General features: G+C 39.1%; 3 protein-coding genes across 5 annotated transcripts; 2 read left to right on the top strand and 1 right to left on the bottom strand.

Moving 5' to 3' along the window:
* The first annotated feature begins 1,515 nt into the window (after positions 1-1,515).
* On the top strand, positions 1,516-5,951 carry LOC135640937 (uncharacterized). The gene is made up of 5 exons (XM_065155813.1): positions 1,516-1,733; positions 3,408-3,569; positions 3,654-3,826; positions 3,914-5,636; positions 5,723-5,951. Exons 1-5 carry the CDS (start codon positions 1,611-1,613, stop codon positions 5,774-5,776), a joined length of 2,235 nt encoding a protein of 744 aa, XP_065011885.1. The 5' UTR covers positions 1,516-1,610; the 3' UTR covers positions 5,777-5,951.
* Positions 5,952-6,689: 738 nt separating this feature from the next.
* On the top strand, positions 6,690-9,217 carry LOC135639686 (uncharacterized protein At2g23090-like). Its single transcript, XM_065153548.1, has 3 exons — positions 6,690-6,877; positions 7,006-7,046; positions 8,812-9,217. The coding sequence occupies exons 1-3, from the start codon at positions 6,805-6,807 to the stop codon at positions 8,926-8,928; spliced, it is 231 nt and encodes a 76-aa protein (XP_065009620.1). The 5' UTR covers positions 6,690-6,804; the 3' UTR covers positions 8,929-9,217.
* A 710-nt stretch (positions 9,218-9,927) lies between these two features.
* On the bottom strand, positions 9,928-14,615 carry LOC135640169 (uncharacterized). Of its 3 annotated transcripts, XR_010497194.1 has the most exons (4): positions 14,528-14,615; positions 12,770-14,184; positions 10,427-10,526; positions 9,929-10,334 (listed from the first exon to the last, which is right to left on the bottom strand). XR_010497194.1 is itself a non-coding variant. In XM_065154362.1 (2 exons), exon 2 carries the CDS (start codon positions 14,074-14,076, stop codon positions 13,015-13,017), a length of 1,062 nt encoding a protein of 353 aa, XP_065010434.1. In that variant the 5' UTR covers positions 14,077-14,184; positions 14,528-14,615; the 3' UTR covers positions 12,650-13,014. The 3 variants fall into 3 exon arrangements, 1 of the variants encoding a protein (XP_065010434.1); XR_010497193.1 differs by having other exon boundaries at positions 9,928-10,526; XM_065154362.1 differs by lacking the exons at positions 9,929-10,334; positions 10,427-10,526 and having other exon boundaries at positions 12,650-14,184.
* Positions 14,616-14,802: the final 187 nt, after the last annotated feature.

The following is a 14,802-nucleotide window of genomic DNA, read 5'->3' as shown; positions in this document are numbered from 1 at the left end:
GATGTCCATGATAACTGGATTAGTGATCAGAATTTGTATGTACAAAAATACAAATACATCAAGACAGATTAATTTTTTGATACTCAAAATAATAATAGAGTAAAAGTCGAGGGTAAACAGTAAATAATCTTCATTATTATATTATAGTAAACCTTTTATGATTATTTTATAATATTTATATATATATATATATATATGGTTTGATTGTTGATTTATTTTTTATTGGGATGAATATTTTTCTTATGATCGATAAAAACTATTATACTTAAAAAAATTAATTTGATTATTATGTAGTAAATTCGCCGTTCACATGTCGAAGTTATATCTAATAAATTAAAAATATTAGCTAATTTAAGTGATAAAAATTTTATGCAATTTAATTTACATGTTTATCGATGATGATATATTTCAAATTATGATATTATCATTTTAAAGTTATCGAATCTTAAAAATAATCTCTCTTTTTACGATCGATAGAAATGGAAAATATAAAACTAGAGAAGGTCCAAAAAAAGTGTTTTATGATTTGAGAGAAAGATTGTGACTTGCAGATGACAGAGAATCATCTTATAGAAATTAAGTTGATATAAATGATTTGTCTTATTACTTTCTTAATTACAATAAAAACATAAAAATAATATATAGTTATTCTACTGAACAAGTTGAATCGGATTGACCAGTGTCAATGAATTATCAACTACATGTCATGTCGACCACCATTTACCAGCTGGTTCGACACATGATTTGAATGTGCCATGAAAGGCGTGTTTGACCTAATTAGTGATTAATATGTTTCTAATAGCATGAAATTACGAGTCACCAATAGTTGCATCCATGCACTAATTTCTACATGTATATATTCAATTAGAACAGTGTCCTGCAATCATGGCATATGACTGGCTAATGTCACGAGAACATGACAGTCATCATCATCATAGCATTTGGACCATCTGAGCACACCGACATGAAGCAGCCATCCGTGTCACTTAGCTGGATGGCCCTTCCACTTGCACTGATGACTGAGGAGAGCAGCGATCCTTTGATGTCTACAGGTCTGAGATCATCATACAATATATATATATATATATATATATATATATATATATATATATATATATATATATAATATTTAAGGATTTTTATTATTTTAATCTAATGTTTCAAATTGCAATTATCTCATTAATGCTCGTATGAATGTCAATAATTTGTATGTTCCATATATGCTCAGTTAGTCTGAGATTGAGATGGGAGAAAAGGAATTATGAAGGGCGGAGATTTAGATCGGGAGGCGGAATTAGACTCGTGCAAGCTTGATTCGATCCCAATGTATCCGCTCGATCTCGATTTGCGGTGGAGTGAATGGAGTATCTCTTTATGCGGGACCAATGCTGCAGCCAATGGACGTGCGGGTAGGTTGTGGGGGAAGGGTGAACGAGCTGGAAGAGCGTTTTTTGCGATGTATGTGGAAAGATCCAAAACCGTAACGGCTAGTTTCGATTTCAAAAACTTGACGGCCCTCCCGTTCCTTGCGCTCATCTCCATTTCTAGGGTTTTTGAGGAAAACGGTACCAATTTCTGGCTCCCATTCGACTTTTGAACTCCCCTCGGCCATGGAATCCGGCGGTGAACGATCGCTCGATGAGGCCGTGGCGAAACCCTCTGCCGATTTCGAGAAGAAGGGTTCGGATCTTGAAGCGTCGGCGTTCACCCGGACCGGCATCGGCGCCAGAAAGGTTCTTTTGGCAATCCAAACCACCCCAATTGCAGTTTTCTATCATCTTTTCCGCTCAAGAATTGCACTTTGATTACCTTATTTGATATGATTTCTTGGTTTAATCGTCTGCCGTAATGATGAATGGTGTTTCAGGCAGTTAATTCCCGTGATCAGGTATGTTGTTCCAGGGGATACTTGGTTTAGAGCGTAACGTCGTTCTTTGTTGTCGTGTTCATCTTAAAAAAAGAAAGCTCAAATTCTTGTGGAGTATTTGGGTTCTCGATTTGATATGGGCATTTAGGGAGGAATTCTATGACACAACCCTTCCTGACCTTAGGTAAATCATAGATGATTGTGGCTGCTCGATTAAATTGTGTTAAGTAATTTGGCCACGATTCTCCTCCATTGCTAGTTAATACTTGAGACATAGGTACCATGAATTCTATCTTCCTGTCCTACCGTTTTAACTTTGATTATGAATTTCAAATATATTACATATGTTTTTCTGTTTTACCGTCAAAAAGGCATCAGTAAAGCCTTTGTATTAAGTAGGCCATTATATATGATGCAGAAACGAAAAAGAAATGTTTAGGTAATAAATCATGGTGGTATCAGAGCTGCAAACTGATCCAAGGCAAAAGGAATACTAAGTTGCGAACAAAACATGTTCGCATGAATTAGGGTTTCTTTTGTGCTCTTCTGGGGACGACAAAGGCAATAATACCCTGTTAGAATGCTATCTACTTTAGTTTATTTGTAAATAATTGTGAAATATGATTAAATTGATTTCCAAATAGACAGTAGGTTGTATTCCTCTTTAAGCTGGGAAGAAATGGTTGGAGCTAAATGCGAATAAAGATTGGCAAGAAAAATAGGTTCACATGCATTAGTATGCTATTTTAGGTGATGAAGAGCATGCCTTTGCGGTACTGCTTATCTATCATAATACTTGATTCTCGCATTATCTTGTCAGTGTTGTTTTTTTGGTTGAAAAATAAAGTTGCATAGGTTTTCACATTTGCTTTTGATCAGTGATTACTAGCAATGTTTGCATATTCTCTATATGTTCATTACCATGTACCTCTGTTGGTCATTACATGATCTTGTGCAGGAGCTTGCAAGGATGGTTTGCTTTTGAACAATTGTGGTTATAGGCCTTATCCCTGGGTAACCTAGAAGGCAGGAGTATATCGAGGGAACCATGAAATATGTTATGTTTTGGTAATGTAATATATGCATGTTTTATCCTGATTCGTAAGAGAATTTGTTTATGGTCAATCGTGTGAATGATTTTTCCTTCTTGTTGAACTAGATAGGCCTCATTAATGACCTGCTGAATTTTCTGGTCATGCCTCCCAGAGATCACCATCGCGATTGATTTCCTTCTTTCTGTGATGTTCGACACCATGTTAAGAATTTTGTTAGTAGGTTTGCTCTTAATCATTGCTACCAGGACAATTATTTTTGTTCGAGCTCTTTGCTGAATTTCATGTTATAAATAAAGTGAAAGAGAATAATTAGCTGAAGCATTGTTTTTTTTCTTTCATTCTTGGATGTCTACATATGAAGGATTGCAGCATTGAGCCATAAAACTAACTGTCAATAGATTGAACATTGAAGAAGTAAAGCTTCTCCACTGTTAATGTTGCATGTACAACTGCAAGCTGGTGCTGACCTCTTATTGCTCATGCAGAATGGTGGATCCAAGGACACTGGACATTCAATTCTGTATTCTGTTAACAAGTCCACATCACAGATTAAGAAGAACCTTCATCGGAAAAGTGCTTCTCCACTTAATTGGTTTCCTCGAAAAAAAACTGATTCATTCTTGAAGAGAAAAATAAAGCATCTTCAGGTGCTGTCATCACCATCTAGTCTCTCTGTTTTGACATTGAACACACTTTGATGGCTAAAATTCAATTGTTGTGTTTTCTTGTAGGAGATTGAAGGAATGAACCTTTCTCTCGATGAAACACTTGGAAATGCCAATCCTCACTATACTAGGATTGCAAGGGAGAAGATTGCAGCTCAAGAGGCAGCCCGGAAGGCCATGGAAGCCAGGAGAGCTGCTATGATTGAAGCCTCCTGGTGTCGGATACTTGGGGCAGCCAGGTTATTATACTCGTTGAGATCTTATATCAATATGCAGGACCATACTAGTCAAAGTGAATGCAAAAAAGTTCTTATTTTTAATCGCAGGATTAGAAGTAAAGAAGCAGAAGCACGGCTGGAGAAAGCTGAGAAATGTGCCGCAGATGCCTTCGAAGCAGCAAGAGCTATGGGAGTAATGATGTACGATAGGCCCGATCGTCAAAGGAGGCAATGGGAAGTAGAAACATCTTTAGCCATCGGAGGACGATCCACTCACAAAGTCACTACCTCTTTCGAGACTGCATTCGAAGTGGATAAGGAGGTGGCAGCAGCAGTTAAAAGAGCATTCATGCGGCTTGCAAATTGTCCCTCTTCTTCAAACAAAGAAGAATTCAAAGATTTACTAAGCAAAATCAGTCAAAATCCTGATACCAATGGTTCCATGGAGGATCTACCAGAGAAGTTTTCAGAATGTGAAACTGATCGTGGGGCAGAACCTGAGCAAGATTCACATGTTAGTCGTGACACAGTCAAGAAGCATGCCACGAGAATAAAACAAAGAAAACAGAAGAACAGCTTGCTTCCAACTGTTGGTGGCAGCAGTAGCTCTACGTCACCAACGGTGCTCATCGATTCAATGCTCGACAGGCTTACAGGTTTGCATGAAGATGAGCTTGCTTCTCTAGCTGTTATTGTTGCAACTCGTGGCCTGAATGCTGTCCTTCGGGAAACGGAGAGTAGCAAAGAGAATGATGTTGAGCCCATTAGCAGTTGCATTTGTACGCTACAGAAAGAAGCTCTTGCCGAAGTACCAAGTCTCGACAAGTTTTTGGTGAAACATGTATCGAGACTCGAAAGAGAAGTTCAAGAAGCAAAGAGAAGTAATGCAGAGATAGACAAGCAGAGAACAACCGATACCCGAGTTGTTGAACGCAAGATATCGAATAAAAATGAAACACAGGCAGATTCCAGTTTGGATTTGGGAAGTGATCTCGTAAAACATGTCTCTGAACTTGGAAAAGGTATCCTAGAATCCAGGAGGGACAACTCACAAGTGAAAGATGGAAGTATGACGGCCAAATCCAATGCTATTGCACCTTCATCTGACAACATCCCTTCCTTGGAAGAGTTATTATTATGCAAACAGTCGAGCAGTTCTAACAGGCTGACTGAAGATGTAGCACATCTTGACTTAATGGTAGTTCAAAGACGGCCTTCTGATGGTAGAGGAGGAGGAGGCAAGGAGAATATAGACCTCGTTCCTGTCGATGAGATGCACAAGGCTGGTAAACGCATGTCTCGAGTCGAAAGAGCTAAAGTCGAGGTTCTGAAAGCATTTTCTGGCCAAGAAACAAATAGAGGTGGTGACACAGTCGAAGCAATGGGCCTTGATAAGATCTTAGTCAAACCAATTCACAGGTTGGAGAAGGAGAAAATGCGAGCTGTGGAGCAAAGGAGGGACGAGATCGTGCCAAGAGACCACAAGAAGCAAGGAACCGATGTCAATGCTCCAGAGAGTCTAGACATGGTCTTGGTAAAGCATGTCTCCAGACTCGAGAAGGAGAAATTGACTGTCGGAGGCACAAGGTCAGTGAAAAGAAACAATCAGCAGCAGCCCAGAGAATGTGCGGAAAGTTTAGACGAAATCCTGGTGAAGCATCAATCCAAACTGGAGAAGGCCAAGCTGGCCGTAACTCGACAACCGGCAGATTACATCAAGCATGGGGAAGCTCGTAGGGAAGCCAGGGAGAGAGAGTTGCAAGAAGCGTGGGGAGGCTTGAGCTTGGGGAATTCATTAAGGCCCCATATATCAAGGATTGAACGAGACAAGGTCAGCATCGCTTCACGCTCTAATGCTTTCTTCATTTGCGAGCCGTAGGAAATCAAGACTATCCCCCTCTCTGATGCTTCTTTCAGGCTGCTTGGAGGAAGGCCGAGGAAGAAGAGCACACGCGGGAAACGGAATCATGAAGCGAACACAACACCGCTGCAGTAAGATTCATAAAGTGAAATGGTTCTGCTGTACTTGGTACTGGTTCCATTGTCAATAGTAGATGGAATAAGGACATGATCACAGACTGTCCGTCCTCTAGAACACATCACATGAAGTACATTGCAGATATAAAATGACATGATCATTTGATGAGGGAACATTTCTTTAGTCAAACTCTGTGGTCTCGAACCAGACAGCTGAAAGAAGTGGCATTGTTTCGGAAGGATCGCACAGTGGCACAGATACAAGGTGGTGGTGGGTTCTGATGACACCTGCATTGTCTTCATCCACACACAGTGATTGCCCTCTGCCAACCACCTCTTTGGTAGTAGATGCCACTTTATTCCCATCAGATATCCCCAGCCATAGAAAGATCACTCACGGAATCTCACTTTGTTGACTACGGACCTCTCTCCTCTTTCATTTCAAATTAGCAAGAGATTCTTATCTATCCTTACAGAGTTTGATTGAAGACACACACTCTCTCTCTCTCTCTCTCTCTCTCTCTCACACACACACACATATATAATATCATCATCAATACATTATCATCATAATAGTCTTCCAGAAGGTACTGACACCAATTAGAGTTTCAATGACCAGCTTGAGGAAGCGTGTATGTCTGTAATTTTGTCTGGAATGAACAAAAGATACATTGATGATCTGAGATTTACTAATCACGAGAGATGCAGACGGTTGGTGGCCAAATCTGAGTCGATCCAATCTGCGTCAGAAATTTTACGCCCAAAAAAACAGAGACAAAATCGGACGAATCCAATCGAAGGATAACGTAATCTGCCAACCAAATTCTGACACGTATTAATTACTTGACTCATCCCAGCCGTCGGCCACCGCCTCGCACGCATTTTAAAGCCTGCCCTCTCTCGCGTTCTTTCCCCCCGGTTCACCTCTCTCGGGTTCACACGGGCTTACTCGCTCTGCCATCCTCTCTCGATCCGAAGAAGAAGCAGCAGACGTGCCGAGAGTAGAGAGGTCGAGGTCGGAGATGGGAGGCGGTAACGGCCAGAAGTCCAAGATGGCGCGCGAGAGGAACGTAGAGAAGAACAAAGCCGCCAAGGGTATGGTTTCTGTTCCTCCCCCGATCTTTGATTTCTTCCGTTGATCTTTTGGGAACTCCGAAGAATCTTGTGCTGTTCTCTGACCGAGCGATTGCTCGATCGACTTTTTCCTTGTTTCGTGTGCGCAGGGAGCCAGCTGGAAACCAACAAGAAGGCCATGACCATCCAGGTTACTTCTTTACTTCTCCTTCTTCTCCTCCTCCTCCTCCTTTTTGTCTCACGCTGGATTTGAAGTTGGAAATAACGATTTTGGGATCAGATTGGAGCTATTGGTTGGATCTGTGCTTCTTGACTGCATTGTACGGTTGCTTGTTGATAGATCCATTGAGGGTGGAAGGGCGAGGGTAGATGATCCGGGAAGTCAGGGTTTTTGTTTCTGGTCATTTGCCTTCAGAAAAAGAAAGAAAGATCTGGCTTTGGGCTTTAAGATGATACGGAACTATTTGGATGATTTTGTTTATTACTGTTCGGCTTTTTTGGATATAGTTAGCTAATGATTTGATTAGGAGTAAATAGTGATTCTTGAAGAATTTGATGGTGATAACTTGCAAAGATTAAATTACAAGATAAGCAATCATGTGCCCATTGGAAGATCTGGTTCCATGTTCCATATAGGTTCTCCTCCTCTTGATGGTCTTACTTGGTTTCTATTGAGGTGATTATTCATTTTCATGGATGTGTCGATGTCTTTTCAACTAGGCTCCTGTTTTTTATGGGTACTTTATATCTGCACTTGTATGCATATAGAATCCTAATTTTGTCTTCGGTACTCTTTGTTAGGAGTTCATCAAGGAATTCTGATGCCCGTAGGATTTTTTCCCTTAGTCTTGACTTTGATCCCTGGTTCTTGGACTAAGGTTTGTAGGAGATGTAGTACTATCATGAAGCACATTTGGTTTGTCGGCAAGAAAATTCGGGTTCCACAAGTAAGCTGGATGGATTTGTTATGTTCTTTAGCAAAGGCAGTCTATAGGTAGAGTAAAGTTTTTCTTCTGCTGTTCCAAATTTTAGCCACAGATCTTTCACCTGTAGAAGAGGTCAATAATTGTTTACATTTGCCTTTACGGAGACGACCTCAATAAGATAGGAAAGGATTGGGTTTCGAAATGTGTCTATCTAAAGGGATATATTCGCACTGGAGAAAGCTAATTGAATCTCATGAAACTGATATGGCATTCAGTTTCACCAAATAATGTGATTTTCCTACTTACAAATGCGGAAATGATGAGATGATGCACTTGTACGTATTAGTGACCTGCCCTAATAAGGCAGTTTAAGCATCTGATACAATTGGCACATACAAATAATCTTGGTTGTAGATCACCTGAGCGGTCTTATACCCTCTATCTGGAATTGTTGTCCTCATCACTCCTTTGTATGTATGAGATATACCTTTTCTTTCTCCTGCAATTCTCTATTAGCTTGCAGTATACGTCCTAAAAAATTTCTGCTTCAGCATATGTTATTGCTGGGTATATGGAATACAGAAGGCTATCGCAATGAAAAGAAGGAATAAGAAAGCTAGGCATGGTCATCACTTGAAGTATATTTGACACTACTAGACCAATTTGTCGATCGATAAGGAAGAACCATTTCGTAGACTTCCTAAATATGTGTACCTTATCAAATCATATGTCCTCAGCACTTTGCTTGCCATGTTGCTGGTCAAAGTTCTCAGGGGTGAAGGTATTTTCTTTGACCGAGGTGTATTTTCTGAGATCCTATGAATTTTCACTGCTTATTCTTCCCAACATTAGATTGCTTATAGCTGCTGGCTTTCAGATGCATTATCTGAGGATCTCATTATCAAAACTAAAATATATTTTTTGATTATAGCATGATCATATTCTTTTATCTTAAAAATGCTACCGTATAGTTAGTTCCTCCACTTGATATTTACTTGATTCACTTTTCTCTTGCTGCTCTCAATTCAGTGCAAGGTATGCATGCAAACTTTTATGTGCACCACATCAGAAGTAAAGTGCAGAGAACATGCTGAAGCAAAGCATCCGAAGTCTGATGTTTACCAGTGCTTCCCCCACCTTAAGTAGTAGCAAGCCAGAAGGGAGCAGATCTAGATTGTAGTTATTATTAGGTATGGATAATATAAAGGGTGCAGACTTCATTGATTGGGACTGTTAAAAATGTGTCGACATCCCATCTGTTGTGTTTTGAACTAAAAAAAGAAAGTGCCGTGTGCTTCTGTGGACCAAAATGTTGTTGTGCTTTTTCTGATTCCACCGTAGAATGATCTAAAATTCGCTGTTGAGAACATGTCATTGTGGTTTTCCTCTTTGTAAGCATCAAATTTGTTGTGAAGGAAGCATTGTTAAGACTTCACTTGCCTTCGTATATCTAATAAATTATCCAGGAAAATAGTACAGTTCAATCAAGGTTCTCAATTTCGATCCGTACTTATGTATCGAGTGGTACAATACGTATCAAGACATAATGATGTATCGAGTGGTACAATACGTATCAAGACATAATGATGATATGCTGGGATATATCGGTGGTACGCTAAAAAAGAGTTAAATTTGTTTAAAAAATATTTGAAGATAATGGTCCAAAAATATCGAGACATATCAAGTGGTACACCTCAATAATAATTGAAATTTAGGATATGTCGAGTCGATCGGTATGCCTTGATAATTATGAGATTTTGATCGTTATCGTCCAATATAGATCTCATAATATGGGGTCAAGACACATGTAGAGAAGCCATCTTGTCTAAGTCCAAGATGGCTTTCTCTGATAAGACTTGTTCTGTTGCTTGAGATCATGGCTGTTATAATTGATGTTAGTCTGCATGATGAACTCAATCGCAGGATAACTCAGAGAAAGCCATCTTGGACTTAGACAAACTAGAAATTAAATCTTTCTCACATACAAGTTTATGAAGCCTCCCCATCACTGCATGCCATGTCCTGTAATACTGGCATGCTTCATATTATTACCATTTTCTGAGCCCAACAACATGACAATTTGAGAAAAAATGAATCTCATTTTTCATAACACAAAGTGTTGCCACATCCAGTTATACATACTGCTGGAAAATTATATACAAAGTCAAGAGATAGACCAGATGAACTGATTCATCATAATTAAGCGAAACCCAAAAATAATAAGGGAGGAAACTGAAATAATTCAATTCAATGGAATCTTCAGATCCTGATGACCCATAAGAATTGGAGGGTTCTTAGGATACAACAACCGGGCGATATCATTAGAACTACTTTGACATGATACAACATGATCAAAATTTTCAAATCAGATTTCTGAACAGGTAATACTCTTGTGCCATTGGATCATCAACCATCTGTGCCTTCAACATGAAGATAGTTCTGTATGGCAACGTGTGTAACTTCTCTTCTATGCTCATCCAGTTCATTGGAAATCCGAAATATCTGAGGATTGCTAATGTTCATATAAGCTTCAGCTCCAAGGCTCAGACAGACTGCTCATAAACAATTTAGGGTATTGCTCAAGGCTCTCTCTCTTGCCTAATTTTGCCTTGGCTGAAACTGAAAACTAGTTTACATGGCTTACCTTGCTTGACGGATGCTCATGCCCTCTTTTGGCAAATCTTCAATGAAGCAATCACAATTCTGAGCCATGCTCCATAACCAGCTGACATTGATGGAAATGACTACAAAAACCTAGAGTTATGTGGGTGATACTGGTGTTTCAAAGCCCCTAAGCAGTCCAGTTGTAAGAAAAGTAAAGATGTTACACAATATAAATGCATCTAGGAAAAAGAAATAAAGATGCAATGGGATCTGTATATTAACTGTTACTTGATATTGTGATATTGAAGAGAAACCAGTGTGACCCGTTCATCTTGTGCTCATGCAAACATACACCTCATATCATCTCAAATTGCTCTTCGATGTTTTTGACATAATAACAACAAATAAAGAGACGAAATTTGCAACAGAAGAAAGAAGAATGTTTATTTTCAAAAATAAGTAGCACATATTAAGTAGTTAAAATTACAGAATACAAGCTAACTTCCAATATTTCAATCTGTTGACTCAAACACGTAGGTTTGACAACTCCTCAAAATTCAAACAAGATAATTCTAAAAATATGTAAATGCAACAAGTCAGCTGCCCAGTCAAACAATATGCCAGAAAAAGCTGACGAAGTTGGGAATTAGAATAATAATAGATAGGTCCGAGATATTAGAGGCTCCATTCATACTTGGGATGGCATCTTTTATTTACAGTGGAGATTTATCAGGTTATATCATCATGGTTTTAGGATGTGAATGAATTCGATAGATCATGAGAGTTCCATTATGTGCTACGTGTCTCACACTAATCAATTCAACGCAATGCCATTTTTTATAATTTTGGCATGAAATGTATACTGATCGATAAACAATTGCAGATAGGAGAATATGGTCAGTCAAGTTACATCAAGCTTAGAATTATCTACCAAGGGTTCCAACTTCAGTACTGATACCCCATACTGGTCCTTTACTGCACTAATATCATACTTCATACAGATGATATATTAGCCACACCCACTGAACAAAAGAAGAAAAGGTGGAGAACCAAAAAAGAAGGGGTAAGGGGGATACGTACGGGTGCTTCTCTTATTCCTTCACTACTCTTTCTCATTGCCTCAGATAGAATAAGTTGCCGACAATCACAAACAAAGGGAGAGGTATGACTTGTCCAGGCCCTCTTCTCTCCTTTGCAGGTTGGTCCATTTCTTTTCTTCTTTGCAGGTTTATGAGGAGGAAGTCAAGAAACACGACAGACATCAACAGCCTGGAACAATCTTGGTGAAATCACAATAGACACTGAAGGTTTTGCGACATACCATTCAATATGTGGTAATTCACAAACTAGCTAGACTCGATAAAAAGCACACCAGGCAGTATACCATGAAATTTAAATCTATGATACCTACATTTCTTGACTTCTCGGCACATCTCTTTTGATGTTTTTACTGTTCAAAAGCTGGTTTTCTTTTTCCTAGAACTAAGCCTTCAGGTCCAAACAAAGTGTACAAACCTAATATGAAATTTAAAAACCTTGCCATAGATTATCTAATTTTCAAATTATTACTAAAATATTATATACTTATTGAATACTTGTGAGAATGTCCCAAGGTTCCCAACAATACCTACCAAAAGAACATTGTTCACAATGGATATATGATTTCAGTTATGATGTTTCATGTTGTTCATAATAAGCATAAGGTTATTCTTAACGAAAATTAAGATGGTGATCTTATCTTACTCCTTTCATCATTAATTTTTATCTTTAAAAACATTTGTAGAGCATTTGGATACTAAAGATAACTTCTTCATGATAAGGATGCTCCTCAATTGTTTATTATTCATCATGATCTCTAGCTACAATTTTCTGGTAGTCTAGCAAAATACAAAATGATTTCTATACACTATATTTGCCATACATATTCCATATCATTTCCTATATTTTCAAGATTTTGGCATATTGGTTTATCCGCCTTATGTTGTATATGCATCCCATATCTACATCAGTTCTTCAAAGACTATAATTAAATTGATTTGATGCTTAAAGCAATAATAATATCTAGACCATGGTCTGTTAAATGAAAACAATATATGGACAGTTAAAGGCTTGATTGTACACCATGTTCAATTAAAATTTGATAAAGCATGGAAGGTTAATGAATTGTATCTCACTTTGTAAAGTTGATAAAAGAAAGCCTTGTTGTAATTGTAAAAAACAACACAACAGGTGAATAACTTCATGTACAAGCACAAATCAAATATTCAGAAATGTCTGAACTTTATTTCTTTAAAATGAATAGTTACAAATTGGAAAATTTTTACAACTAATAACTAGGATGTAGATCCATCACAAGAAATCAACAGCTTTAGAATGATCGAACCTATCAAGGGGAAAGTGTATCTCTTTGTCCTCTGTGACAAATGTTGGCATGATGTTTGATGTGTAAGTTCACGGTGTCCTGAAACTGAAATATTCTCTTTCCGTTCTAGATTCTTAGAAGAACAATAGTTGCATATTCTTACTTCAACAGTATTGAAAGCTCCAAGAGGCACAGGAACTTTTAATTTGGAATGACCATGAAATCACAACAACAAAGGGACTGAACCATGCACAGGTCATATTTCATTAATCCGATAAATGCAAACATATTTTCTCAAGCTGTTGAGGCCAATCACCACCAAGTAATTCAGGATTGGATTCCATGGCCAGCCGAAAATCAAGTAAAGAAGAATGGGAGGACTCATTTGAGGTTTGCACTTGATCCAGTTGCCATAAACCTTTCGTATTTGGAAAAATATTTCCATTTGCTCGAGTCATCCTAATTGAACTGTGCCTTGCTCTAGCTAAATCCATACAGGGTTTTATCAACCTCCTCAAAAGTGCATCTAGTCCATGATTTAAGACATTTGCACAGTCAATTGACAAACCAAAGCCCTCAGCCTCCAGCTTACGCTCCAACCAACCCATCAAAGTCCTCGTATCTGGCAGTTGAGAAGTGTGATGACAGCCAACAATCATGTTTGACTGGACATGTCGAAAGCTTGAAGCAAATCCACTACGATATGATTTGCGTGGAAGATCACCAGCAGCCATCGGAATGCCTAGAGGAGGCCTTAGAGGACTTCTACTTTGAACACTCGGGCTATGTCTAAATTGTTCAACCTCTTCCCCATCTTCCACAGATGCTAGAGCTTTGCTACCAATGGATATCAACTCCGGAGCACTTTGCTGCTCTCTCGACCTTTGTAGATCACAAGAATTTGTGACTTCTTGAACATGTCCAGGAGGAATCTTCCCATAAGGCCCTAGGAGGCTTGCTCGGTCACCTAATCTCCTGTCCCTGCTGTTTATCGACCTTCCCCTCCTGGGTGATGTCGGGAAGGTTTCACCAAAGCTTGACATTTTAGATGTCCGCGAATTTCCCGTGATCGTTTCTCTGCTAGGTGGTGCAAGTGCGAGACAAGCATTGCTAAGGATCGATCTGATGAACAAATTATGAAGGGCAAGATTTTCCTTCCCAATAATCCCATAGCACAACTTCTCGAACGCCAACTTGCTGAGTTTCAAGCTAAGTAATCTCTTGAGGTTATAGAAGTACCTCTCAGCTTTTTGGCGCCCAAGCTTCTTGAATAGCTGAGACTTGAGCTCAGCGGTATCGATCCGTGAGAACTGCCGGCAAGACGACATTTTGGCCTCCAAACTTTAAGACAACACCAAAATGCAGCTCATAAAACCTTGATGAGAGAAAAAACCCAAGCCTTCCGAAGTCCACCGAGACGCGAACCAAACTCGGGTCTGCACAGTTGTAGAGGATTAGGTGATAGAAGCAAAAAACAAACCTAAAATGACGTCTATCAAGAGGCGCAAACAGTGTTCTTCAAGAACCCCACTAATCAACCAACGAAAACAGCGATCGATCTCGAATTCAGGATAAAATAAATAAAACGAAGACCAAAACGAGATAAGCTGCCGAAGATTAATAGGGACAGGCAAATCGCTCGCAATTTGGAAGATGGAAGTCGGATTGGAACAGGAACCCTACTAGAAAGAACCGGAGATACGAATGGAGCAAAGAGCAACAACAGTCAAACGAAGTAAATTGGCGCGATGACGAGGAACGGCAGCAGAAAAATCTCACCTTGTCGACGAAGATCCTCAGGATTCAGCAGTCGATCGCCGAAATTGTCGTCCCAGAATTTGCCCCCTTTCCGCCGGTGCTATTTAGTTATATAGTATTTTGCATAATCCCCCCTAACTTATCACTTTTTACGTTGCAAATCCCTTCTCATGGCCTTTTTTACATTCCACTCCCTGTATTGTCGAGGAACTAACTTACGCCCCCGAGTCTGATATTAATAATAAGAGATCCATTTTTGTCTTCCTCACTTATTTTTACAAAAACTAAAAAAAAAA

This window comes from Musa acuminata, chromosome BXJ3-6 (genome assembly GCF_036884655.1).
Source record: "Musa acuminata AAA Group cultivar baxijiao chromosome BXJ3-6, Cavendish_Baxijiao_AAA, whole genome shotgun sequence".
In the NCBI taxonomy this organism is placed as follows: Eukaryota; Viridiplantae; Streptophyta; class Magnoliopsida; order Zingiberales; family Musaceae; genus Musa; species Musa acuminata.
This window is presented reverse-complemented; position numbering and strand designations above follow the sequence as displayed.